The 27009-nt window shown below is 39.1% G+C and overlaps 1 protein-coding gene across 3 annotated transcripts; it reads right to left on the bottom strand.

Annotated features, from left to right (window-relative positions):
- Positions 1-7895: 7895 nt before the first annotated feature.
- LOC118340132 (poly(rC)-binding protein 3-like) lies at positions 7896-19361 on the bottom strand. Of its 3 annotated transcripts, none has more exons than XM_035678000.1 (12): positions 19287-19361; positions 19120-19143; positions 18987-19019; positions 18779-18895; positions 17103-17234; positions 16675-16803; positions 15497-15571; positions 13819-13860; positions 12018-12096; positions 11420-11472; positions 10122-10291; positions 7896-9868 (listed from the first exon to the last, which is right to left on the bottom strand). In XM_035678000.1, exons 1-12 carry the CDS (start codon positions 19359-19361, stop codon positions 9814-9816), a joined length of 984 nt encoding a protein of 327 aa, XP_035533893.1. In that variant the 3' UTR covers positions 7896-9813. The 3 variants fall into 3 exon arrangements, with proteins under 3 accessions (XP_035533893.1, XP_035533892.1, XP_035533891.1); XM_035677999.1 differs by having other exon boundaries at positions 12018-12093; positions 15428-15571; XM_035677998.1 differs by having other exon boundaries at positions 15428-15571.
- Positions 19362-27009: the final 7648 nt, after the last annotated feature.

Here is a 27009-nt window from a genome sequence, read left to right on the forward strand (position 1 = left end):
ATAATTAGCAGATTAATGGAGTAATAAAGAAATAAAGAAATAAAGAAAATAAATAAGTAAAGTAAATAGTTCCCATGGGAATATTTAAAATACATTTCGCAGTGGCAAATCAATTTATGATTAACAACCATATCTAGACACAAAAATCAATTAACTAATTTACATTTTTCCCCCTAATAATCTAGCCTATAACCCGTGTTTGACTCCTTAAACTCTGCAGCAATAATGATAAAAAGAGCGTAAAAAGTGAGTTGAGGTTGTTATTTGAGTGGGCACCTACCTGACAGCTCCACTCTGTCCGCTTCACGCAGTCACGGAGGAGACTCTTTTGTTTGATGAGACATCCAGAGAATAAAAATCACCGCAAAAAAAATCCTTTGCGAATAAACCTTCCGGGCAGTTGTCATATCCAGAGAATAGAGCCGGTTCAGGAGTCCGGATCCATCTGTTTGATCGCAGTTTACAACCTGCTGTCAGCGCAGGTTTGCAGCAGCTGTGTGTCTGTCGGTGTGTGTGTGTGTGTGTGTGTGTGTGTGGATATGCGCAGAGACGCAGCAGTTGCACCGCTGTCTCTCCCTCTCAGCCGGTTAAAAGGATTCCTGCTGGCACCTGCGAGTCCTTATTATAGAAACTGTATTGACAGTGGATCATTTACACAGTCATTCACTTACTAGTTACTCTGCTGATTGAGAGTTCAACCTATGGTGTAAGACATTGTGTGGGTCCAAATAAGTATCACACATTTAGATAGTAGACTACTGTGACATTTGGATTCACATTTAAAGCAACAGTCTGTGATTGCCCCTCCACTTTCATTTAGTTTTTGTTGCTTACTGTTCTCTGTTTACTGACTTTAAACACACCTCGCAATTAGAAGTATACATTTTCCCAGGAGCAGTGGATAAAATAGCTTCCAATGAAGAAAATAATAGTCACTCTAGTGGCTTTTTAGAAATAAAGCCTGAGAGAGAGTCTAAAAAAGTCACCAGGCTGGAAACACTGAGGGTGCTGGGTGCAATTCATAAATTAAAAGTAAATAGGAGATAACAAGAAACAGCGCTTAAGAAAGGGGGAAATATTAAACATATTTCTATTGTATATTGTGAGGGGGACAGATTCCAGAGCCTGAAATTGATATGGGTTGATAAGCAGTTGCTATATTTATTAGGAAACAGTTTCCAGACTTGATCTTCAGAGCAATGCTTTTTAATCACAAGAATACAAGAGAGCAGAGGTTTTTTTTTTTAAAAGTTGTTATATTTAAGAGTACGAATGTTTTATTCTTGTGATACTCGTTTACAACCCTATCGTATCACTCTCATGTCCAGTAAACATGAGCTACCTCCAGCAGCCGGTTAGCTTAGCTTAGCATATAGACTGGAAACTGGGGGACACATGTAGCCTGACTCTGTCCAAAGGTCACCAAAACCTCTAAAGCTCACTAATTAACACGTTACGTACTTCCTGTTTGTTTAATCCGTCTTGAAAACCGCAATGTTAAAATTACAACTTGCCATTTGGCCATGTCCAGTTGCCAGGCAACCAACAAAGAATGATGTAAAGCAGTTTTTCTATAGGTTCAATAAACAAGATATAATTTTGATTTTAATTAGTGAGCCTTAGAGGTGCTGGTGTCTGAGTCAGGCTACCTTTTTGCATTTTCTATGCTAAGCTACCTTATTATACTCCACCAGAAAGGCGAAAAAGCAAAAGTAAAAGATATTAATAATAATAATAATATATTAAATAATAATTTACCACTGTGTGTATTGTTTTGGTCTGTTGACAAGTAAAACTACCATATATCTCCCTTTACAGTTTCTCAAATTGCTGACATTAGTTTGCTTTTTGCTGTTTTATTTAATTATGAAATTGAATAAGAGGGTTTTTTTTAATGCTAAGTAAGAAAACTTTGTGTAACTTATGATGGACATTCATTCATTCTGGTGTTTACTAGACTTAATGATTGGATTTCTTGAAAAACTATTTGATTGGATTGAAAATGAATTTTATTGTACAGTGTACTTTATCACCCGCAATATCTGTTCATTCCACTGTACCCACTGATGTATCAAATTTAAATTTCATGCTCACTTGCACCTTTGAGTGACATCTAAACTTCTTCTACATGGTTTCAGGAGGTCTTCTCTGCCTGCCTTTGCACATTTAATTTAATATTTTTTTTATCGTTCTCTGTATTTGTTTGAAGCACACTAAAAGAAAGAGTGTCTAGTGCAAAAAAAACAACTAACCAACGAGTGCTTTTACTTCGAAGTAAATTAAAAAGGCAGTATGTTGCAAATAAGCTCTTTAAGCATGCATAAGCTGTAAGCTGGAACATTACTACATTTACTAATATGATCAAATTGAAGCAGAAAAAATGTGATCTGATCAGATCAGTCCCCCAAAAAACAATTACAGCACTGTCCTACATTCAAATTAAATAAAAGAGACATCAAAGACACAGTGGCTTCCTTAACAGCCCATCTAAGGACTCCTAGAGGTCCCTGAACACGATTTTGGTAACGTACCGCTGCCTCTCCTCATTCTCCCTCTGTGCCTGATTGTTTGCCCTGGGTGTCACACTCCATCATTCTTCATAAACATTGATTACAACTGTCCTGTCCCGATGGAGGACGTCAGTACTGAGCCTTTCACACCCACTCACTGACAAAAGACCTTTAAAGGTACTCCCAGCTGTATCATCGTGACCTAAAGACCAGCACTTTGGAAAGCATCTGCATGATTAAATGTGCAGAGTTCAGCCCTGTCAATTTTGCTGAAAGGCAGAATCATTGATTATATCGACTACTGATGCGTTTCAGCGTGTGTGAGTTCGCTTTATTGTGACAGTATCCAAAATCCTTGTAAACGTCAAAACAACACAGCACCGGTGTTTCTGGGTAATCGGGGAGATAGATTTACTTCACATTCTCTGCTGTTTAAACTACTTCAAACTTGCCAAGGCATTTGTTTTACACCCTTACTCATCTTGTCGGACTCTTGGCAAAATTCCTGCCTGGTAAGCCATCTTAAATAAATTCATACTCCTCCACGGGATCACAATGATATGGAGCCGAGCCAATATAGGGAGCCTTTCCTCGGGTAAGCATTATAGCCTATAGTGATTCTGTCATAACATAATTAGTATTTATCATGTAAACAATGAATTGCAGCAGACCTATTTCCCCTTCACAAAGCTGTTTTGATATCACTCTGTCCCATCTGCACTTCATGCCTGGTTTGTTACAGATGACATTGCGAAGTCACTCTCTGAAAGCAGCACTGTGCCGCCCTACAGTATATATTGACCTCTCCGAAGCCACGCTCAGTACATTTGATAATGCCTTCCCGCTGCAGAGAGTGTCTGACATTGGATTTTGCTCCCTCTGCTTGTAGTTGCTTTCACTCACGAGGGAGGACACAGCATGTCTGAGCACTGTGTCCAAACTCCAAGGCTGGGAAAAGGAAAAATGCCATGGACTCCCCACATTCCATTCTTCAGGACATTTGCAGCAACTTTTACATTTGCACGTCATCTCCCTTATTGCTTTCAGTCCTTTGCATTATAGAAAAGGTTGTCTGTAAGCAGCTTACTGCTGAGTGATAGCATGGACACACTCCAACTTTCAAGCCAAGCCAACGCAGGGGCAGAGAATGCCTTTATGTTTTGGATGAGCAGAGTCGGACAAACCCTTATTGAACCGTTATTGAAGGGAAATGGACTTCAGGAGAGCGCAGTCTATTACACAGTGTATAGATCACTTGATTAGCTGATGTCCGCTTTTGTTATGGCTCGAACCTCAGAGCGCTCTGGATTACATTCCCAAGATTGTATGGTTGGATAGCCCACCGGAAAGGATGAATGAAAGTAATTGTGTCTTTGTTAAAGTGCAGCAGATTATCTGATCATTGGCTAATGTTGGGTGCCAGGTCAAATGTCTTGTCAGATTTACTGTGAGCCTATTAGGTAATTGAGGAGCTGCATGTCACCTCATTTTATTATAAGATTAACTGCCTCCAATAAAGGTTGTCATGTGATGGGAGTTTTTTTGGGAAAAGTCCAGTTCATTTTCTGCACAGAGAATATTAGATGGCTAGTAGCTGGAGAACTTCCAAGGCCTGAACGGACATGAAACTCTTCTGGTGGAATCAACAGTACAAAAGATGAGCAACTAGATTAGAAAATAATAAATAAATAAAAAGCGTACATAAAAATACAAGGAGAGAAGTGACTAGCAAGACAGCAGTATCTCGAGGCATTTCATCCATATCAGATGATTCCACACACGCACACACAGACTCAAATGCCAACAGTGCCAATGCAGGAAGTAGTGGACCTGCACTGAAACATCCCGTCGTCCACTTTCAGATTCTGGGTCAGTGTTCAATGTACCTCTCTTCCTGGTTTGCTTCCACATTGTGTGGCCCACCGCACGTGCTCACTAGTGTTTCTCTTGCTCGCCCCACCTGTTTTGTCACAATACGCAGTAATACTTACTTAATACATATAACATCTCCAAAAACATCCATGGTTGTCCTTTCTCTGTTCCAGGTTGCAACTTAAGCTTTCTCAGCGTGCTACGTCTCTTCTTCTAAATAACAAAGGCAGCTGATTCTTTGTATTAAGAGCTATTTGACACAAACTGACAGAAAATCTATAGTTTTAAGATAGTTGAAGTAATTAAAACTGGTAGCTGCTTTTTTTTAAAGCTGCTTCACCCCCTTTGGTTTCAATAAGCTTTGGTGCTGACAGGTGTTTTGTCTCAGACATAAATTGATATCCTTTCTTTGCAAGGCACTCCGTGACACTGTTATTTAATAGCACAGTGTGAATAAATCTGTTATGACTGTTGAGTGTTGATTCCTCAGTCAGGCTCACGATCAGCTGCAGGTGCCGCCCGTCAGACTCTGATACACAATGCAAAGCTCTACGCTGGGTCTCTGCCAACGGTTATGGCCTGCCTACCTATCAACTCCTCAGACAGCTTCTTGGCTCTCGGCAAGAAGTTCTTAATCTACCCTTGAATCCAGCCCTGAATGCAGGAGGCATTATCCGTTTCGCTAAACCTTTGGGCATCGCCATCTCACCAGCATGAAACATTTCCTGGCATTGTGTTGTGCTCTGTTTTAAGCCGTCAGTGTTCTCTTAAGATAAACTCAGTGGTCTGGCCATTACACATGGTTTCACTGCTCTGCCGCACATCTTTTAGTAAGACCTGCTTCCTGTCCTCGAGGATCTTCTCAGTCTTAGAACAAATCCAGACACAGAACTATTTCCATCTGTTTAATGCTCCCAACTGCAAGGTTGAAGTAATATTAGCAGTGCTAAAAGAGGTGAAAGTGGCCTCTTTGATTTATCTGTTGTTTCTCTGCCTAATCAAAGCAACGTTCATACATCGGTGCAAAATTTAGCCGCGTGAAAGACGGCGTATCACATGCTCTGGAGGGGAAAAAAAAGGCCCGTCTGAGGTCTGGATGTTCAACAGCCACTCTGGAAAAGCAATTTGCAGGTTCAAAGGAGAGCCAGCTCATATCAAGATGTTGAAATGATTCTTCCACTGAGGGACCTTCCTTTCTGTCTGCTGCCACCCTCCATACATTTGGGTGTGTGGAAATTTGACATATGTTACTAGTAGAGGGCAGTAGGTTACATACATAGTGTACACTTTTTTTCTATTTAGGCTCATAAATTAAAGGTTAATTGTGTTTATTGAGTTCAGAGTCAAGAAAACAAGCATAGATTGAGTTTAAGAAACGTATTAATTTATTTTATTATCAAAAGTTTAATCCAGGAACGTCTGGTAAGACTTTATAGCATTGCGACCCTCATATGAGAGGATGTCATTGATTTATCATTAAAGTTACTGTCTGTAGCTGCTGAAATACAAGTGGTGAGAGAGCAACCTATGATTATAATATTCATCCATAGTCATTCTTTAATTAATATAAATTCAAATTAAATTAGGACTTATGGTTATAATTATAAGGAATTATAGTTATTCCTAATTTTACTGCGGACCTCCACGAAACTCCTGCAAGGTCTCAGGAGGTCCCTGAACCTTTCTTTGACCACCAGGGCTCTAAATAATAAGCACGCTGCAGCACTTCATTGTATTGCTGGTAATATGTAATTGCTTTTTTTAAAAAATTTTTTATCTGATTTTAATGTTTGTTGAATCACAAAGATATCTTTTAAAAAAAAAATATGGACATGATTCCCATTTAAACCTCATCATCTAATTACCATAATCACTTTGCCATACAATAATTAACTGTATTCAATAACAAAATCTCCCCAGGGAGTTTTTTAGCTCGACGTAGGCCCTTGTCAGGCCATGGTTCATTGGGCCTTAATATGTGTGCACGGGGAAAGATTATCTGTAAGAAAGCAAAGAGAAACCAGAGAAAAACAAGTCACAGAAAGAAAAAATGAAACTTTATTTGTTTTTATACTTACCAACACTTTAAATTAAAACCTATGTACTTACTCACAACTAATATAGATCTGCACATAGCAAATAAATCAATCAAAAATAGTTACGAAGTTCTATCACCTTTTTTTCCAAACTGCAATACACACAAACAAAAGCTTAAAAACAAAAGCAAAAAAAAAAGTCTAGTCATTCTTTTTTTTTCCTGCTGTTGCTGCCACATGGAAAGTGGATAAAATAAAAAAAGCATTTTTCAACAAGCTACACAGCTCTCCTGCATCTATGTTAATAAGGAAATAACTGAATAAATAATTGCACATCGCACCCTATTATTGCATTAGTTGCAGTTTGTTTCAAAGTCGTAGTATACTCAGCCATATACACAAATGTAAATACAGTTTTCAAACACTGAGTAACACATGAATATTGATGTTATTAAAATCACACTGCCATCACTTACAACTCAATATTCCTGCCTAGCGATCAAATTCATATTACACAACAAGATCTTTGTCAAATGCACATGCCAACTGTGCTAATAAGCCTCAGCAATCGTTGCTTTGTTATGTTTTTAATTCTTACATATGTGTCCTAATTTGAAGCAGACATTTCAATGGTACACATGCACTGAGAAACAGTTTAAAAGCCGTAATACCCTCGAGGATGTTCTTTAACATCTACAGTGCTGTGGAAAGAATGCCCTCTTAGGTATTAGCTAACTGTTCTAAAAAAGCAAGTTTGCCCAAATAAAACCAACATAATTTCAGTTTGTTCATTTGACAAATGTTCCCACTGACGTACGAGCTATGACAAAGTTCAAAAGAAACACAAATTCATAATTTCAATGCTAGCACTACTACTTCAGTTCACATCAAAATGTAAGAATTATTGCAGAATGATCGTTGACTATGCATGGTTCAGTATAGTGATACAGCATTTGGTCCATTTACATAATCACATTTATATCATGAAAGTGCTTGAAGTCAAAGGAAATGTTCAGCAGAATTGGATGAGATTGATTCCACTCTCCCGCCAACTTAGCTTAGCACAAAGAGTGGAAACAAGGGGAAACCGCTAGCCTGACATCAAGAATTTTTACTTATTTCGTTATATTTTAAGCCCTCACAGAGTTTAATCGCCTTTCTTGCTGAGAGATAGCTCTCTTCTAAACATGAAGCGACAGCCAGGAGATGGTTAGCTTAACTTAGTTCAGCATAAAGACTGAAAACAAGGGTAGTAACCTTCAAGCAGGACTATGGTCATTAGACAATCTAAATATAACATGCTAATTAGTAAGAGGTGCTAGTAAGATGGTTTCTTTAGCTTAACAGCACCGACAGGTGTTTCCCCTTGTTTCCAGTCTTTATGCTAAGCTAAGCTAATCAGCTGCTAGTGGAAGCTTCATATTACTGCGCAGATTTCCCCCCAAAAAATTCAAACTTTTCCTTTAAGCTCAGCGTAGGCTATTGGAAATAAAACAAAGCAGTGGTACGTATGAAGAAATTGAGACACTAAAAATGCAGAATGTCGCTGTGTTGGACCGTAGGTAACGTGTTACGACAATAACATTCAACAGCTGTTTGTATGTGTCAAAACTTAATTGAGCTCAGCTGAAACTCGCAAAATGAGATGACCTAAGCTGTCCAATAGTGTTTAGAGCATCCTTGTGGTTGAAATGCTGAATCGTACCAAATATCATCCACACCTCCCTCTCAAATGAAATACAACAAAACTAACTTAGCTTAAGTGTCATGATCAACAAACAAAAAGTCACATGTGCATCGCCACACCATAAATAAATACATGCTGTTTTTTTTTTTTTACTGAAAACCAGTGAAGCAGGAATTGTCATCCAACCTGTCCTTTTTTAAATAAAAACAATTAAGTTGCTGACAATAGTCGTGACAATAAAAAGACATTCAAACCTAATGCGTCAAATCAACCGTATGACAACAAAAACAACATGACAAGATGAACAATCTTGAAAAAGGGACTGAGTGGTCACGTCCGCCCAGACCCCATGGGTTCCCCCCAATGAACCCCTGAACATTCCTTGGCCCAACAAATACCATTTGGCTTTGTCCAAACATTTAGGCCTCTTTGCCGCAAAAAAGTCGGCTTCTTTCCCTTGTTTTTTTCACTCAAAAGCCCCAGTTTTTTTTGTTTGTTTTTTTTGCCAGCAGCCTAGCGAATATTTCCGGAGACAAGGGAAGGAAGCCGAAAAGGTTTGGACGCAACACTTGGCTTTTAAGTCCAACTAATTCCTCCCACATCAGAGGCAGTCCAGAGTAAAGTGTTGAATAGTCTATTGCATGAGCGCCGCGTAGTCGACTAATGTGCTAAGTCACAATAGTCTTTTGTACAAAACAAATACAGTATAATAATAAATTAGTAAACAATCATTTAAAATTTTCAGTTAGTGTTTTAGCCACTGATTTTTCACTAATTCCCATTCATGCATCTATATACTAATAATCGGTGTTTATGGAAGGAGGCTATGTCGGAAAGTTTTTCATCTGGGCAGGGATTAGGACTAGACGTGAATGGCCAAAAATGCTGAAAAAGTAGTCGGAAAAAGAACGGGAGCTCAAAGATATAATAATGACATTTGAAGGAACACATACACTGAACAGGTTCACTTAAATACACGACGACACAACACTGAACACATGCAATATAAGCAATAATGTAAGTATAGGAAATTAACATGAGAAGGGAGGCTCTAGGAGTGATACCATTGGCTTAAAAGGGTCATGTGATGCAGCAAAGAGTCATGGGTAGAGATTGGATTTGTAAGTAGACAAAGATGCAAATTAGGACAAAAGCAGAACAGTCCAATTTTTTTTCTTTTCAAAATATATTATCAAAATTTGATAATTTGGCTACATCCCACCACACACTCTGCCGATAGCATCACTGAGCAGCTGTAATATGCAAATAACTACGTTCTACAAAATGTTCAACCTTTTACTAGTTATACTTTTAAATGATGTTCTATGACGCAGCACTGACAGAGAGAGAAAGATAGATAGAGAGAGAGAGAGAGAGAGAAAGCAATAGATAGAGAGCAAAAGAAAGAAAGATTAACACAAGTTGTTCCTAATAAACATTCAACATGCTTCAACAGTTCTCTAAAAAACCTAATCAACAGAGAATTTCTTTTTTGTTTTTTTGTTGTTTTTTTAAATTTAATCTGGCTCTCTGAAAGAGAAATGAGCGCCCAACCCTCCCTGACGTATAAACAACTGTGAGCCAGGGCAGGGATGGTGGTCAGTGTTTTTTTTCGGAGAGCCAGAGCCAGAGTCCGAAGGGCTTCATCAGGGTTGTCTGCGGTGGTCAGTCATTGGAAAGGGCCAAACGGAGGAGCCAGTCAGGGATCTCAGGATGTGGTCATGGAAGATGGGTCGTTCCACATGGCCGCCACGTCTCTGAACCTGAAAGATGATTAGAAAGTAAGCACTTAATTTTCTAATTAAGTATTTCAATGTTTTGTTCTGTACAGAAACAGACGCAATATAAGTTAATCAGTGAAACTTAGAGGCACTGGTAGGTGGATTTTGTTGCCTTTGGACTGAGCCAGACCAGCTGTTTCCCCATATTTCCAGTTTTTATGCTGTCAAACTATATGATATGGGCAAGGATCAAGACATCCATGTTGTCACAGGACCTTGAAAAACGGGTTCTGACCTTGCATTGATGAGGTACTGGGCCAGGCTGATGTTGGCGGGGGTCCCTGTGATGGTGATCTGGCGCTCCGATGACCCTTCCATGGCGTTAGCAATTTTGATCTGCGCCCCAGACATCTGACGGATCTCGTTGATTTTGGTTCCCTGGCGTCCGATTATGCAGCCTATTAGCTGGGAAGAAAATGGGGGCGGGACTTAGGATGGCCAGGACCCTTTTTTTGTTATTTTTTTAACTGACACTATGTTTGACTCGTTGTGATGCATGTGAGCACGACCAGTCACTGTCAGCCTTTCAGCTGACTTTAATACTTCTTACTTTGGTCCAACAAGTCTTTTCCATTAAGGACATTCACTTTACAAAGCCAACTGCCTTTGGCTGTGCTAGATCTCGATAGTTGCAGCTGAACTGCTGTCAGATTGTATCGCTGCAGAGTCCAACAGGAAGCAGTGCTAACAGATAATAAACCAGAGTTTTTCACATTGTGGTCCAACAACATTTATGAATCTGTGCTTTCATGGCAGTTAGTTCCTGATTCCCCTGTGTGTCGTGCTTTGTTTCTATCAAACTTAATTTATAAATTTATAATTCAAACAATCAATTGAGAATTCAGAAGATTCTAATCTCTCTGAAAATGGACAAGAAGGAGTTTGTAAATATGATCTCAGTGTCACATTAACCTTTTATAAAAGGTTGTTTTTTAAGGCACAAAGTGGCCACAAATGATCAAAATTGCTGAATAAGTGTGTCCAAGGCAGTGTTGGGCAGTATCTCATTACTAGTAAAAAGGACTAGGAATAATATTACTTGCCCCAGTAACTAGTAGTGTAACAAATTACTAATACATTTCAGTAATAATACATAATAATAATACAGCAACCCACCCCCCACCAAAAAATATTAATTTTGTTGTCACCTCCTACTTATTTGAAATCAAACAATCCAGCTGGAAATATTCACATTTCTTTGATTTTTAACAAACAAATCAGTTTTTTTGTTTTTCGTAAGTCTGAACTTTGGTGAGAAAGGACAGCAGAAAATTAATATCTAACTTGTCAAGTAACTAAGGGAGGGAGTAATAAGTGAAGTAATATTACTCTGGTCTCTGCAATAGTTGTGACTCAAAGAGAAGCCTGTTCTAATCTTAAAATGGAAGCCCTGTGAGTGTTTTAATGACAAATCTTTCATTTTTCTAAAATGAATTGCTGTTTGTGGTTTTGTATAGAATTGACAAAAATAGAAAACAAAAAGCACTTTCACAGTAGGACGTTTTTTTAGGACATGATGACAAATGTACTCACATCATTGGGAATGGTGAGTTCATGAGTACTGGCCTGGTTACTGGCATCCAGACCTGCTGCTGAACACAGGAAGCAGACAGGAAGAGAGAGAGACGAGGAGGGAAGGAAGAGGACATAAAATAGAGTTTGGCACATTGAGGGAAGTGAACAGCATTGATGAACTGTAGTCCTGGAGTTTTCTCATTCTCTTGTCTATTGACCGGTAGCATTTCTATGTCAATGGGAAGTCTGGCTCGGCCTTGAGCGGAGTCTTTAAACTGTGTAACTATAATGCACTGACAGTTTGAATTCTACCCTCTAATTGAGAAAAAAACAACAACAATCTGAGGCGCCGTTAATAAAAGGATACTAAGGGAAAACCAAAAAAAAAAAAAACCTCAACATCAACAAGAGCAGACCACCAGCAGGCCATGTCAATGGCAGTGCACCACAGAGACCATTAGGAGGAGAATGACGAGAAGAAGAAAAAGAGAAAAGGACAGAGACAGGAAAAGAAGAGAAAGAGAAAAAAAGGAGGAAGAGAATGTGTTTGTCTCTACAGGTAAAAACAAGAGAAGGAGCTTTGGTAAAGAGGGTCGTCGTGTAGGTGGGTACGTACCGGGGAAGGCAGGGGTGGTCTGTCCGAGGGGGGTAAAGGGGGTTTGCTGCATAGCCAACTGGTGGAGCTTGCTCAACTGCTGAGGGGGGGAGGAGGAGGACAGCAGAGCTATGAGGTCATCGTTAAAAAAACACACTCGCACACGCTCGCGCAGACACACACACACAGGTCTGTCTGAAAATGCTACAAGAGTAAAGAGAGGATCTGAGGAGAAGTAATAACGCAGACAGGTGAAGGACACAGACTGAGAGAGAGCGAGAGAAAGAAAGAAGCTCATGAAGGACTTGGCCTGAGTTATGTGACCAATGTGCAGGGGGATTTAACTCAAGCTTTGTTTTCATTTTAAAGAGCATTTTAGGGGTTTTTGTGTGTTTCCAAAACATATCATGTTTGTCTTTTAGAGTAATTTCCTTAGCCTGGTTTCAGAGAACATCTCACATTGTTTCAGCAATTCTGTTTCCTCGGTTAGATGAAACAGCCAAACCAATCAGAGCTTTGAAGGTGGGATTAAGAAAGTAATCTCGCTGTGCCAGAGCCACAAAAATGGATGAGACGGTTATAAATTGGCTACTAGAAAAATTACTCTTAAGTCAGTATATTTCTTTAATTGACACGAAAAAGGTTAAATTACTGTACTTCTTCAGATAAAGTCAAATAAAAGGTGGGTCTCAAATACAGGCCTGGGGAAAAAACAAGGCTGGATAAACTGGTCCCTGTTATATAATGTGCATGCCAAGTAAGCAAAATTGACATTTTCATTGCTTTATCTGAATAAATTCAACAATATGCTATTTTTAACATCTTACTCAGCATTACAGTCACTGAGGTTGGATATGGTAATGTCTCAGCCAAAACGGTATTTTGTAGTAACATAAAAGGGCCACAAGATGGCAGTAGTTACATTTAAAGTATCCTAAAGTCACGGTCCTACAAATATTTCACAATAAAAGCCTTGTTAGTGGGAATGCGATTATCATTTCCTGTCGTAGAGGTAGTCAATAGATGTTACAATGACCTCCATGCTGACTTTATATTTTTAACCCAGTGCAACAGTGTGGCTGCTTTATGTGTGTCCTCGTGGCAAAATGTGATCTGTAGAGACCTACTGTAACTCGAACTACCACAGAAGCAGTTTTGAGTACTTTGCCAGGTGTTTATAAGTTAATAGTGTCACAAACTAGGGAATAATCCAGAAACACACATCTATACTAACACAGGTTAAAAGCTGACACTTTTACACGTTTGTTTTTCTGGTTTTCTTCCAGCAACAGAGCTTGTGAAAAAAAGGCTTTTTGGCAACTGACATTTAAGCCTTGAACTCCTTAGAAAACACCAACAAAGAGTTTTTAAAATGGTCCCTGCTCAGAGCTTCATTATGTTAAAGAAAATGAAGAATGCATTTAAAAGGCAACACAATGTCTGCTGCACTGGAGTGTTTTTATCAAGCAACTTCAAATTCTTAAGTTTATTTTTATATTATACTAAAGTAAATTGAAACCACCAGCTGCTAGGAAAGAAGGAAATCACTCTAAAATGTTCTTTTTAAGGTTCCCTAAAATATTACCCTGACCAGAAGCTGGTAACTTCTTCAGGCCAAGCCCCATGAGGTTTAATGCCAAACAAAGGGCAGGGAGGCAAGAGTCAGAAAAGTTAGAAGATATAGGAATTACATATCAGAAAAAAAGCTGTATTAATATTAACAATTAATATTAATATGCGTGGAAAGAGAGTAAAGAGCCTGCGACTCAAAGAGAGACATTTTGGATGTAGCGAGACAATGCCTCGAGGGGTTAGCACTCACATCTGGATGTGGGATGGCGTACTGTCCTTGAATGGTATAAGCCTGCAAACATGAGAAGAAGAGCTTATTGTTATCTCGTTACATCATCGGAACAAGCCCACAAAAATAAAACATACTGTAGTAAATCAATTTCTGACAAGGTAAAACTGTTGACTCTACATAAAATTTAAGCCTAAACAATTTCTAATTTAAGAAAAATGACATTTCTACAACTCTAGCACTCTATTTCTTTATGTTTTGATCTATATTTGTAGCTGTATTACAACACAGTCATGCACAATAGACTCCCTATCATGTTCTCCTGCTATTCATCAATCAGATCCAGTTGAACTAAATCAATAAGGGACAACTCAAGACAGTGGGGAGGTGACAGGGAAAGTGTGGAGGAAACCAGAGAAGCGGTCCTGAGAGGAGTCATGTGATGTGACCTATTGGATGTGTGGCCACAGAGGTCAGAACTGAGCTAAACCGGCGCTGTACTCTAACCAGACAAAAATAACACGTCAAGTCTCCACATTCGGTCAGTTTGGAAATTGTTAAGTTGAAAACTCATAATAGACCCACAGATTGAGGCATTGTGTTGCTTTCTCAATTAATTAACACATAGAAATTTAAGATCCACCAGAATTCAATGGGAATTTTGTTAATTTTAACCATAAATCTTCCTGTTGATTGATGAGAATATCACTTTAATCATGATCAATCTTATATTCTTGGTAAATGGACAACCCTAGTGCTGTAAGGTAACATGAAACATGCTAATGATAGTGAAATATACATTTTTATAACTGATTTGTTGATTATAAAGTCATTTATCAACCAAAATGCCAAGTATTTGTGATGAATAATTACTAAAATAATCAGCAGATTATCTGATAATAAAAATTATATGTAGCCGCACTATAGTCAAATATAAGAGCTCTGAGGATTTATCCCTCATCACCTGTCATTCACACCCTGTCCACTAATGGCCGCTACTGAGTTTTCCTTCCTTTGCAGGTCACATGATCACCTGTCTGCACACCTGCTTCCACTAGCTTCCCCAGTCTGCTCTGTTGATGTTCACCTGTCACTGTCCTGCCTGGGTCTGTTTTGATCTTCTTGCTGTGTAAGTGAATTTACCTCAACGTGATCGGGGTGTTACGTCTGCTTTTGGATCAGTGTAACAGATGTGTTGGCCCCATTCCCCTATCAAAGTGAAAGTTATTTGTTTTCTCTGTAGGTAAGTTAGCTAGCAGGTGGCAGTCTAATATTATGAACTCCAAGGTTATGAAATTTAGAGTGTAGAAATATGTTTTTAGTGATTTTATATATTTTACATCTGTCTTTCATTCATGTCCATTTAGGAGTCCCATCAAAGGGGAACACAAGAGTGTTTTATTGCCTCTGTTCTCATCAATTAAAAGGTAAGTTGGCCAATTTCCCCTCAAAACAAAGTTAGACTAAAAAGACTAATGCCGTTTATCCCAGTTCTTGTTTGAGTGGCTGCGGGTGATGGATTACAGTGAGGGCACAGTAAACAGCAAGTGATGGTTTCATGCTAGTCGGGGGGCGGGTGGGGGCAGTGAGGAAGGGAGGAAAAGTGAGAAAAACCTGGTGCGACACTAACAGGCAGTGGCTGGTGCTGCAGTAAGAGGCTGAGGTTGGCTGTGGACGCCCCCAGTGGGTCTGCTCTTACCTGGCCACCTGAAAAAATGACAGGGGTGGAGGCAGGCTTGGGGCGGTAGGGGATGGTGGCACCTTTCGGTGGGGACTGAGGAGAGCAAAGGAGGAGAGAGTGGGGGGAAGAAGAAGAAGAAGGGTGAGATGTGGAGAGTGTTAGAGCATAAAGAAAGAAACAGAAAGAGAGAAAGAAAGAAAAGTTGCATAAAGTGAGACCAAGAGGGACAGTGCCTTAGGGAAGACAACCTGTGACACTCAAACAAAAGTGCTCTTCACTGTGTGTTCATGCTGACATAAAATGTCCAAATCATGGTTCAGTGCACAACTAAACTTGGATTTACCTGGAACATCACTTTCAACTGGATAATGATGACTCTACATACTCTGTTTTAAATATCTTGTGAGGTCTGTATTCTAGAGACTTACAGTCATGTCACATATCTCCTAGCATCCATGGCTGGTGCCATCATGAAGGCCCAATGGAGAACTGGCTGTGCAGATAATTAATTATTAAGATTAATCATGCAAGAAACAGAGAGACAAAGTGTGTAGCCCTTTTGATCCAAAGCATTATGACTTGTATGTTGAGGAAAGTCACCTGAGATACCCTGACAAACTGCGAGATAGTAAATTATGTACCTACAAGCCAGTGTCGCTAGTTTCTGCTTTATTTGTTACTGTAGCTAGTTTGGATTCCAAATGTGTTTGCAGCAATACAATGAGAAAAAAAACAATCATATGCATCAGTTGTCAATTGATATTAGCAGTAGATAACACAGTAGATATACAGCAGATTAAACTCTTAGCTGTGTTAAAGTTATAATCCTTAAGACTGCCATAACATCAAACCCTGTCCTTGCTAGTCTGTGTTTTCACTGCTTGCCTTCACACACTCGAGGGATTCACGGGAAGTGAAACATTATGTAACCCACTGTTAGTTTGTAATTGTATGTCTTTTTAAAATTAAAATAATAGTTTGGCTGCACTGTAAACAGATACAGCAGTGGTAGAGTGTTTGCTTTAGTTACCGCCAGCAACCACGAGTATCACCAGATACACCAGGACTGAAATCTTAAGGATTATAACTGTAACTCCTTCTACTATCTTCCATATCAGGCATTTCAATCACAACATATGTTCAGTGTCAACAATGCTTCCTTCATTCACTGATATCCCCTCCCTTCCTTATTGTACCTCAAGCATCACCACACATATTTGTTTGACACACTGGATGATGGCTTCTGGGGCCCCTGAGATTGTCACTGCTCTCTCGGTGGAGTTGGGGAGCATATCACCTGCAACCTGGACCTGAGCTCCTGTGGACTAAAGGTAAGGAGAATATTTATTAAATCTGAATTGAATCATCTGTACAATACACTTTAAATATAGCACATTTCAAAAACTGACACCAGAGCAGCAACAATACCTCTGAGCTTTACACGTTGGGAATTATGCAGGATTTAAAGCTTAAATGGAAACTATATAAGAAAGCTTACATGGGAACTTACAGACGATAAATATGAGATTTGCAACATCTCATGGCTGCACCGTCCTCTAAAATCTGGTAATATCTTGACTTGTGGTATTTATAGAGATCAGCAGAATTGTTCTTTGTACTCTACCTCTCTCATTTCTTTGATTTTGGAACCTCCTTTACCAATGAGGGAGCCACATTGGCTGGCTGGGACAACGAGCCTCAGGGTAACAGGGGGTTTACTGGTGGCTGGACTGTTGCTCATAGAGTTGATTATATCCTGAAGGGAGAAAAGACGGTTTTATCAGACAAATGCAGCAGTTGTTGTGTGTATTATATATGAATACAATTATATGAATACAATACTTTTCAGTAATCAGTTACTTATTTACACATCCAGCAAGTATAGTAACACTATTATTTATTTGTGTATCCAATATTCACTCTCTTTTAGCTCTATTTACTAACTCCTGGGGGATCCGTTATCTGCTAACGGATCTTCATCAGTTACTCTCTGCTGTTTGGTGGTGAGCTGGTTGTGTGTGTTGTTGTATGAGAGCGGCGAGGGTGAACGAAAACAGTGAAGCTGTGGACAGACAGCTTAACAATGAGCTAAAAACTCCTTTAACATTGTCATTTGATGGATTTTTATTATAAAGATGTTGATTATAACCACATGAAATGTCATTTTTGCATGTTTCCGTAACACTTTTATGATATGTTTCTCTTAATGTTTCATTGCTTGTTAACCACAAACCTCCTGGGGAGTATAAACAACAATAAAAAGCCATTACCTGACATTTAAAAGCTGCATTATTAGTTTTGTTGTTTTATTTTTAGTCAAGAGACTTCTATCTATGGCAAATACAAAATTTTATGAATTAGTGAGTTAAAAACTTAAGTTTTATATCTTCTTCTTCTATATTTCAGAAGGAAATATTGTACTTTTTACTCCACTATAATATCAGAATTACTTTGCAAATTCATATTTTCCATTTAAAACAAATGTAAAAATAAAATAGTACACTGTTCTCCAAATTGTAAGTACCCTAGTACCGTTTTATGTGCAGTGTTTTGGAGGCTTGGTGCGACTGAAAGTGTCCTGATACAGCCCCCAAATCAAAACAAAGTACTGGCCCACTTTCAAAGGGTGCTGCAAGGTTAGATCAGCACATTTTTGTCCTACATAATGGGGCCAAGCCTGCTTTGTATTCCATTTGGAAACGAGTCAGTACAGACACTAAAGCATTGTGGTCGAGTGTAACTAAATACATTTACTCTAGTAACGTGCTTACGTGCAAATCTGAGGTACTTTAGTATTTTCTCATCTCGCCACTTTACACTTACGACACGATAAGCTTATGAAATATGATGCTTCATTATAAATGAAACTACACAACATAAATATTCTATCGATTGACTATCTTATTACTATTCTGATTAATGTTCTGCTTCTTTGTCATCATTTTAATTCATTTATAATCATTTTCAGGGTTTGTGAAGGTGTCATTATTTTAAATGAATCAATTAATGAAGAAAATAATCAAATTATTTGTTGCAGTCTTATAAAAAATTGTTAAAAATTAGCTCCAACTCAACCAAAAACACTAAAACCCTGCTTTTACATTCACACATGGGTCATAATAATCTAATGATATAGTATATAATGGTATAACAGTCAAAGTCTTGATTATACTACTACTTGCAGCAGAGTGTTGTTACAGTGTGTTAGTAGCACTTTCACTTAATTAAAGGATCTGAATGCTTCCTTCAATACTGTACTGTAAAAACAGACTTTGTAGAGTTTGATGATGAATGTTATACCTCCTCAAACTTGTAGGCTATCATGGCAAAGGCCTTGAAAATAGCATCTGTTGGCCCGGTGATGGTTACTATCCGTTCAGGGCAATTCCCCTCTGAGATGTTGATACGGGCGCCGCTCTGTAGGGCAAAAAAAGGAGCAAAAGATACATGATTATGACAAAAACACATGTTAGGAGGAGAAACTATTTTCTAGGAAGCTTCTACGTACATCTTCACGCATTTTCTTCACCGTTTCTCCTTTCTGGAAATAAAGAAAAGGAAGATTATTAAGACGCTTTGTGTGTTTCCCACAGGCCTTATGAGGCTTTACATGGTCTGCTTGTTGTGTTTGTGATAAATACCTTTCCTATGATGCTTCCAACCTCCTGCAGAAACACAAAAAAAACTATGTTAGGTGTATTTGTGCCACCTGGGGGGGCCTTGCAAATAATACATTTTCTTTTGACAGATAATTGGAAACAAAAGCAGAACGGGAAATTAAATTCATTGCCGAGAACTGCGTTCGTACCTTGCCGTGCATCAGCAGCCTGATGGTGAGGGTCACATTCAGTCCACCTTCTGATTGGACCTTGATGGGCTCCATGTCGGGATTGGATGTGAAGGAAGGGGCGTGGTCACGTGAGAGAGGAGTTCAAGGGCCAACGCGAGTGTGATGGTGGAGTCAGCCAACCGGTCACCTGCAAAAAATAATAATAAAAGTGAATACACGCCTGCTGAGAGCAGATAGTGTGGTGACAAAAAGCAGGCTGCAACTCTAACTCCTAACTCTAAATATATTCTTTTTAAACTCACTTTAAGCTGATTAGATATTTTAGTCATGTCGCTTGATAACAGGTTAAGTTTTAAGCGTAGGACGACCGGAATATATTATGACTGAAGAGCTCATTGTTTTAAAAATGAAAGAAAAAAGGGATTACCAACTGGGGAAATGTACCGGGACACTGGTTTACTGGAATATTCACCACTAAAGCACACATTAAAAGAAAGGATAAGACTGCTATATATATTTTCTGTTGTTAAAAATTCCATGAAAGAAAAACATTTCCATCTGTCTCTCAATACTTCCTGACTTCCTGTGTGTGGCCCCAAGCCTTTTTGTTTCTACTGAACACATAAATCTAACAAAAACTAGATCATAAATATGCTCAGCAATGTTCTTAAACAGCTGGGCACTGTAGTGTTTAGCAAATGTTTCTTAAAATTGGGTTTGTTGAGGACTATTTTCAGCTGCGTATTAATACAATAGCAGGATTGTACATGTGGGATTGAGTCAGAATGAATGAATGAGTGTTCATAATGAAGAAACAGTGTGGCTCCTTTTGGACAAACATTGACCTCTTTGGCAACAAAACTTAGTAGATCAATTCTGTCTTTTTTTTAAAAGAAATATATAGAAAGTGGGTCCTAAAATCTAGTTTTTGGGTCTTTTATTATTTTAGTTTTGTGCTCATATGTTACATTAGTATTGTAGTGTCAACACACAAAGAACATGGGGGCCTGGTGGTATTTGAGTACAGTAAAAGCACAGAAAGAGGGAGAAAAGGGGGTTAACTAGGGTCTAACATCTGATTATTGCCCCCAGGGTAAAAAATCCCAGGAATACAAAAGATAACAATGTAGATATGCTCCAATAATCTCGGTTAGAATTGAGGAAAATGAGCTGTGGTCTTCCTGTCTACAAAGCCTTATGCGGTATACAACAGTTGGCAATAAAAGCAATTGAAATGTAGGTCAGCATATGTCTCCTCAGTCACGAGATGAGCCATCAAACGTTGCGCGCCATATTTATTTTTACCGAACCCATTTCAGCTGGAACGCATCTAATTCTGGCTGACAAGTGATGTAATGACTCAAGACTTCAGTTAGGGGAGTGACCACAGGAGGGCGCTGCAGTCCAGACAGTGGATCTGAGTGCTCCATGCACTGCAGTCAGGGCTGCCTGATCTTTATTCTGCTGCACAGAAGGCACATTTAAAACTTTTCTGTTCATAAATCAATCAGAAATATATTAAGCGAACAGGCATTTATATTGTGAGGTTTTGGAGCATCACCCAGCTTTATTTAATGGCTCTAAATGATGACAAAAACACTCAATTTGAATAGATTATGCTCGTATATTAGAAGGAAAACACATTAGAGTGTAAGACTGTGGGTTTTAAGTTGAAATAATGATTGTAGATGATAATAACTTCTCAAATTATGAGAAATGAATGTAGAAAAAAATAAATCAAAGAATGGAATAGATGAATTGTACCAGGGCATTTCGAGATAACAGGGAGAGTTAAATTAACTGTCAGGAGTTAGAAATTGGGGCTGAAAAAGTTAATTAATATAAGATATTTCCTATTTTTGTGCTGTACCAAGAATACTGAGAAGCAGTATACGAACAAGAATCATAAAACATGATCATTTCACACAAAAATCTCTGTGAATCACGTCTGATGCCGAGCTTGATAAATGTTATAAAACAGACGAATGGAAACAGTAAATATGTTTCTGATCTACACTGCAGCTAAAAGACAGTATGCGGAGAGAAAAAGCTCCTGAAGCAGCTGACCTTGACTGGAGAGACAGATAAAGTCACTGACTGCCAATCAGAGACATTGTTGCTATGTAGAAATGAACTTTCTCCTTCCTCCCTCCCTTGTGGGATTGCTAATTAGCTGCTGGAATATGCAGTCATGGTCTCGGCAGAAGAGAAATGAGAGCGAGCGAGAGAGACAAATGAGTCATGAAAGTCCATGAAATGATTGAACTGATGGCTCAAACCTGAAAGGGTGGATGCAGGTTGTAGGATTGTGAACTGCTTGACCTTGGTGTCACCCTCATCACCGACACAATGGGAGCCTAATTTACCTGCTTTACTCCCCTTAACACATATAGCATTTCACAACACGTAAATGCTGTATATGTTGGTGGTCCAGCACTGTGTCGGCCTATGGGGAGACTGTGAAACAGGTGATGATAGTTTAGCTGTTTGGACTGCGCAGGTAGATCTGATAAAGCTCTGCTTCTACGTTGCATCGCAGGAAAACTTTTGAAAGCATCCAGTAAATATATTTATAATGTATAAAACAAGATGCCTAACATGTTAATCTACTGAAGGTCATTCACTACTTTAAGCTAAAGGACAAAATATGATACAAGTTTAGGAATATTCTCTTTTTTAACATCAATTATATCAATTATCCTATATATATTTTTAGCATTGTGAAGGCCTTTATTGTTGATTTGTGATCTGTTGATTTTATATTTGCACTCTTTGTACTGCAACTTAAATATGGTTTAACCTCTTGTGTTTGTCCAGCTTACTTTAATGTAAATGCAGCAACAATTAACAACTGCTGATTTTTTTCTCCAATTATCATTTTGTCTATAAAGTGTGGGAGTTAAAAGAAAGAAGAAGAATGTGCGTTCTAATTTCCCAGAGTGCAAAGCTGTGACGTCTTCCTTTTGCTAAATTTTCTATGATATAAAAGCAGCAAATCCTCTCTTCAGAGAAGCTGCAACCAGATGAACCTGATAAAGATTCGGTAGGTACCTCAGTTTTGTAAAAGTTAAGGCACTCAGATGCTGGCGTATTGTCAATAAGAAAAATGAATAACACAAATGTCAGCAATGCTCCATCGTAAGAATGATTCCTGAACAGCTGCAACATATAACCCCTTATAGAGCAGCATGTAAACCCTTATAGAGCAACTTATTAATGTGCTGATACTCCTGGCTGGATGGCCAGCTTAAAAAAAACTAAACTGGGTGGCGTAAATTAGTATACCCATTTCTCGAGGCACCACAAAACTACTGGCATATCTGCAGCGATAAACACTCCTATAGCATTTGTTTTTTTGCGTTGGCACGGTCCGAATCTGCAGTGAGAAGCTCCGTTCTGCTAATTGACAAATATTTGAAGTGTCCCGTAGAGGGGATCTGAATGTCGCGGGAGGATCCTCCAGCTCTGGTTTCATTACATGAGCTCGACTAACCTGGCTAACCGGGCTAAGCCGACAGGGCATGCTACAGCTAATAGACGACTGCGCTGCCAAAACTTTCTGGGTAAAACTCTACAATATCTGTTCTGCTTGTGCGAGTAGCCGACTATTTTGACTGTAGTTGTTTGGGTTACGGAGTGTACCAAATCAAGGAAATACCGCTGAAGATTCAGGACGAATACACGTATAAATTAGTTCTTGATGGCATTTTACAGCAGCCATTTTGACATGAAATGGTAGGGTAAACAGCAGTTACTAATGGTATTAATTAAGGTTCTGTTCCATTTAGTGTAGCAGAGCCTTTTCAGTGAGCCAACATGTACAGTAGCAGCACGCTGGCTCTGTTTGACCTGAATGGAATGGAGCCTTAATTAGTATCACTGATAACACCCTACTATTTCCTGTCAAAATGGCTGCTGTCAGCACAAATATGACTGTCCCATCAGCCACTGGCTCCAGAAATCATTCCTCCTCTAATCTACGCTGCATGCCGAGCTGAGAGCTGAGGGACGTGTTGGTCGGAGGCCAGGGGAGGTTCGAGAGATAAGGACAGGGATTCTGTTGCCAGCTGTCTCTCCAATCTCCCAGAGGAGACCAGATTACATAAAAAGCCTTAATCCGGGTTTAAGACCCAAGCCAGCGGTGCAGGTCCTCTCCAGGGGCAGGAGGGATGGGGCAGAAAAAAAAAATAAAGAAAAAAATAAACCCTCCAAGATTGACGACGGGATTCAATGTTTATACATGTCGCAGTATTCATTTACTTTCAACAGGGGAAAATAAGTGCTTAAAGATGATTTATACTTTCACTCCAGTGTTTCTTTTTGAAAGTTGATGTCTTGATGCTTTCTCACTTATATTTTAGAAACACTGAGGCCTGTACCTACGTCCTTTCTCCAATTGTGCACAATAATGAGCTGACCCTAAAAGCAAACATCCTTCCCTGTGATTAAGACACAGAAACTGTAGATTTAGGTCAACAAAAATGAGTCTGTTGGACATCAGAGATGAACAAGGTCAGCGTTAAGAGCTGCGTTTGAATAGTTGTCCTCCCAGACTGTATTTTGCTCATACATCCTGTAGCATAATAGAATTAGGTCAAGGCCCTGTGAATCATTTGCCCCAATGGGCTAAAACCTTCCAGCAAATAGACATTTTTTTATTTTAAGGTCTGAATTTCTTACTCCATTTAAAATCTACCAAACACCCACCTGAAAGCTCATATTTCTATTAAATTTCATGAGTGAGATCCCTGCTCTGTGGCCCCTTCCACTGATCATTGCAAACATGCATTGATTTTGTAATTTTCCTCCCCTTTCTCTTTGTTAATCAGGCAGGAAGTTGGAGGGGGAAATGAGAACCACAGAGAGGGATGGCAGAGAATTTTTCATGACATCTGACGGGGAAAGTGGGTCATGCTCGGTGTTGCAGTGCTGCTAGCCTCCTCCTCTATGGCGGCTATTGAATTAATCACGCTTTACGCTCGGCTGGACAACGCAGAGCACAAAATGGCTCCCCCCTCCCACCCCCTCGCCTCCCATCTCTCCCTGCGTCTGCCACAGAAAAGACTTGTGCATTGCTCTTGAAGAACTTGAATCTAAGGTTGAATCTTTTTTACCTCATGGTCCGTCTTTATGTACGACTAACAATGAGGAGATGCTGCTCTTATGTGCCGCCACTGGGGTGTAAATGATGCAAAAACACTCCCAAATGGATGAAAAAGCAAAGTAAAGGGGAGATATTTGGCATGTGAAAGTGCACATAAGATACTGTGGTGAAGAGGAAAGCTGGAAAGGCCTAGAACTATTGATAATTACTGATGCTATTAGCTACTTCAAACCAGTCTAAAGCCTTACAAAATGTGTATTAAGGAGGATCACATGTTTCTCTTTTTGTACTTCCAACTCTGACTGCAAGAATGCAGGGGTGTCTGCAGATATGGAGGCATTTCCTTAGAGCACAAAACTTCACTTCAGGCTAAGAGCCTCTGCACAGCCAAGTGACCATCAACTTGCTCTGACCCCTTTGACATGAAGCGTGAAAAAGCTGCAGCATGCATCTTAAAATACCAAGAAAAAAACAAGACTTATTTCCTTAACACCTTTCCTTAGTCATTTCTTGTGGTTTTGAGAGGTGAGAATATAGAATTTCTGCCCGTTTTAAACCATTTGTGTAGATTTTAGATGCAGGAAAGGAATCTAGCACCTCACATAAAGGTGCAAAATGTGGGTTAATTAATTTAAAAGATGTTGCTGTTTCTATTTTAAGAGATAAATTATGGATGAAGACACAGTTGGTGTCATCTTCTCTCTCTAGTAACTCAACTTTATAAATTGAGTTGTGTCTTTTATTTTAAAAAAATCCACATTTAGGGACTTTTGTAAATACGTTTACTGCTCAAACTTTGCATAGAGTTTTGGTATTGGACCAAAACTGGAAATACGGGAAACTCCATGCTGATGCAGTCTGTATTTGTATAAGAAAAGAGTGGCTGGATATCAAATGTTTTCATATAATTATGTTGCCATATAATCAGCACACAGTTTCACTGTCAATAAAATGACAGACAGACAGACAGACAGACAGACAGAGAGAGAGAGGGAGAGACTCTGAAATCCTGTAAAGAAAATCATTAAATGGACGGCCGGCAGTCTAATCTAGGCCAAAGCTCCTGTCATCTGTTCCATCCTAATCCACATATCTACAGATATGTCATTATGACGTTTTGATATAAAACCCTCCATGACTGTACACCAGAGCCTGAGCCGAAGCTGCACGGCGGAGGTTTTACCAAAAGCGCCTGCAGCTGAGGAGTAACATTTTTCATTTGTAGGAATATTGAGCAATAAATGTCAAATGAGAGTCCTGTCTTTTTTGGATAAATAGATAAAGAGTATTTTGCAGGGAAAATGAAGAAGCAGCACGAAAAATGGGTTTTATGCATCTTTGTCTCTTCAATTTCAAAAATGTCATATAATCCATTTTAAAGCTGTGCCAAAATCTTGAATAGAAGAATAATGCAAAGTAGAGTAAACTCACTGAATTTCTTATTTTAATGGCAATTTGTCGTCCCTTAAATTTTACGTTCTCATGTGTGATTTGTTTTCACATTTGGAGGAACGCCAGTACATGGATTCAGTCTGTCCTAATGCTAAGCAGACTTGCCCTTAAAAACTGTTCTAATGAATCCCAAACTAAGTTTATCTGTACTAGTCACATGCTATGAAATGAAGTGTCCAACTCTGAGCTCTTTGACCTTTTACAGCTAACTTTTGAACAGCTGTGTTCTCAATCTTTTAAAAATAGATGTGGGTTACAAATGTTGAACGTTATGTGACATTGTAGTGGGACTTTGAGCCTTTTCTTTTAGAGTTCAAAGTCCACGGCTATTTCTCAGAAAGTTGAACGTGATACGTTAAATGCAGAGCAAGCCAAGGTCATTTTCAAGGTAAACTAGGTACAGCTGTCAAATAATCTACTTTAAAGAGGGTAAAAAAGCTAAAAACTGGTGAATAATCCACAGACACTTCTATGTTTTCTTCATATTTGCCATTTCAGACATTGTTAACCAATGCTTACATATGGTTTTTAATATTTTGTGCTGTGTTATCATATTGTAAATCCTCATCAAAGTACTGGAGAATGCATTTTTTTAAGCATTTGTTTTAGCATTTAATGATTAAGGAGAGTAACAGAGCAAAAGACTGCAAGCTTTAAAGCAACATTGAACTGCAGGTGCATGCAGCTGATCAACCCAACCATAAAGAAAGGTTTGCTAGCAGTGTAGCCAATATTAGACCCATGACCGGGGAGACATACATGTTTGTGCTCCAATTAAGGCAGAACAAAAGGAAAATTAGCGTGCATATGGGGCAACAGAGGGGTGCATAGAGAGCAAACCTCCATATGTTTTCATGCGAGCTGTTCAAAGTACACTCAGTTCCGCATGGAGGAACTTCTCACTTTCAGGACCTCTTTCAACTCATCAAATTCAGTTTGGAGAGCAAAAAACCTCTTGGGGACAAAGTTTGTGACAGGGAAAGCAACAGGAATGAAGAAAACATGATAAATAATTGCTGGTAATGGTCGCTCCTGTCAGAAACAGTAACTGTAGGCAGATCGAGTAGAAGAAATCGAGAGGAGTCCTGAGGATTTCGCCCTCAGTTTACTGGTATATGAGCAGCCCTTGTCTCGTCTGGCGCAGGCTTTTGTTGTATGTGGTGCGGTGTGGAGGAGTGTGGGAGG

Source organism: Morone saxatilis, unplaced genomic scaffold, assembly GCF_004916995.1.
Source record: "Morone saxatilis isolate NCDOM2014 unplaced genomic scaffold, NCSU_SB_2.0 Contig6, whole genome shotgun sequence".
Lineage (NCBI taxonomy): Eukaryota > Metazoa > Chordata > Actinopteri > Moronidae > Morone > Morone saxatilis.

Coding starts and splice junctions, on each gene's coding strand:
- LOC118340132 (XM_035677998.1), bottom strand. CDS start 19,361: ATGGAGCCCATCAAGGTCCAATCAGAAGGTGGACTGAATGTGACCCTC. Junction 17,235..18,778: donor TAGCCTACAAGTTTGAGGAG/GTATAACATTCA, acceptor TTCTCCCTTCAG/GATATAATCAACTCTATGAG. Junction 12,097..13,818: donor ACGCCATCCCACATCCAGAT/GTGAGTGCTAAC, acceptor TCCCCCCCTCAG/CAGTTGAGCAAGCTCCACCA.